Here is a 1,434-nt window from a genome sequence, read left to right as displayed (position 1 = left end):
TTTATACAGTCATATTTGGATCAACATTGGCCTGAATTCAGTGGAATAGTATCTTTTATCTTCACGCAAGAGAAATAAGACAAAAACAGATGAAGTGTAAAAGACAGAAGTAGTAGAGAGAATCTTTAAATGATTTGAAGCAAAGTGACCCAGGATATAGTCACTACTTAGCACAGCCCAGATATATTGCAATATTGATCCAAGTAGGGAAGGGTAAACTAGGGAACTTCCACACTAAATAAAGATGAGATGATAATTGTATTGATTTTTCTCATTTCATTTATAATATAATATGCTCTTTACTAAGAAAAATACCTATTGTGGGTACTGCTTGGCATTCTTCAACATAAAGTAATGGGTGGTATATTTTAATGTGAAGAGTACAGATGCTAGAGTTGGTAGGACTGCTTTTCCCCACTCCCAATCATTGAGACCTTTTGGAGGATCATGAACATTGGTTTTCTTTTTCTTTCTTTTTTTTTTTTTTTAAGCTTAAAAATTTTCAAGAGGAGTTTTATTGATGGCTCTGGTTCATTCCATTCCAAATGACCAAATGAAATGAACAGTGGTAACCTTTAGATTTTATTGTCTTCATAACAAAACAGAAGACGAAGATTAGAACTGGATCACTTGCCCCTTTCTCTTCTTATCTCCCCCCAATTCAAAGTGTTTACATCTCTTAATAGCCAACATTCTCTTGGATCTGCAGTTGGGCTCCACACACTCAAGCCTCAGCACAATCTTTGTAGTTTTAGCCTTTTTCCGGAAAATCGGCTTGGTCTGTCCCCCATAGCCACTCTGCTTCCTATCATAACGCCGCTTTCCCTGGGCATACAGAGAGTCTTTGCCCTTCTTATACTGTGTCACCTTGTGGGGCTGCTGCTTGCCACACTTCTTACAGAAGGTCCAGCGGGTTTTCGGAACGTTCACCATGTTGCCAGAGCACTATCGGCTCGGAAAAGTGAACATTGGTTTTCTTATAATAAAATGAACATAATAATACCTATTTTGTTATGTTGTTGTAAGGCAAAGAGACTACTTCCATGCGCAGAATGTAGAGTGCCTAACAGATCACAGATGCTTAACACACATCAGTACTGGAGAAGCACAACCCAGAACCAATTCCAATAAGAATATTCTAAGAATATTATTGTATTAAAAACAAAATAAGGCAAACCTTTCCTTGGAGACTCTAATTCATTCAGTATGGGAGTATAGCTAATAATATCTTCTTTTCTTTTTTTTTTTAAAAAAATTAATGAATACTTAAGTGATTAATGGAAAACCTAGAACAGAGCATCCAATATACGATGAAGTTCCCAAATCCAATAGGACTAATATCTATATGATCATATGGTGTCCATGGTATACTTCTAACTCATACTTTTTCTATGTTCCTGTCCCATTTTCTGTATCACTGCCCATGTTGCATGC

The 1,434-nt window shown here is 36.5% G+C and overlaps 1 protein-coding gene across 1 annotated transcript; it reads right to left on the bottom strand.

Annotated features, from left to right (window-relative positions):
- Nucleotides 1–562: 562 nt before the first annotated feature.
- Nucleotides 563–933, bottom strand: LOC133765098 (large ribosomal subunit protein eL42-like). The gene has a single exon (XM_062198686.1). The coding sequence runs from the start codon at nt 931–933 to the stop codon at nt 616–618; it is 318 nt and encodes a 105-aa protein (XP_062054670.1). The 3' UTR covers nt 563–615.
- Between the last annotated feature and the right edge of the window lie 501 nt (nt 934–1,434).

The sequence above is a fragment of the Lepus europaeus genome, chromosome 1, assembly GCF_033115175.1.
Source record: "Lepus europaeus isolate LE1 chromosome 1, mLepTim1.pri, whole genome shotgun sequence".
NCBI classification, from domain to species: Eukaryota; Metazoa; Chordata; class Mammalia; order Lagomorpha; family Leporidae; genus Lepus; species Lepus europaeus.
This window is presented reverse-complemented; position numbering and strand designations above follow the sequence as displayed.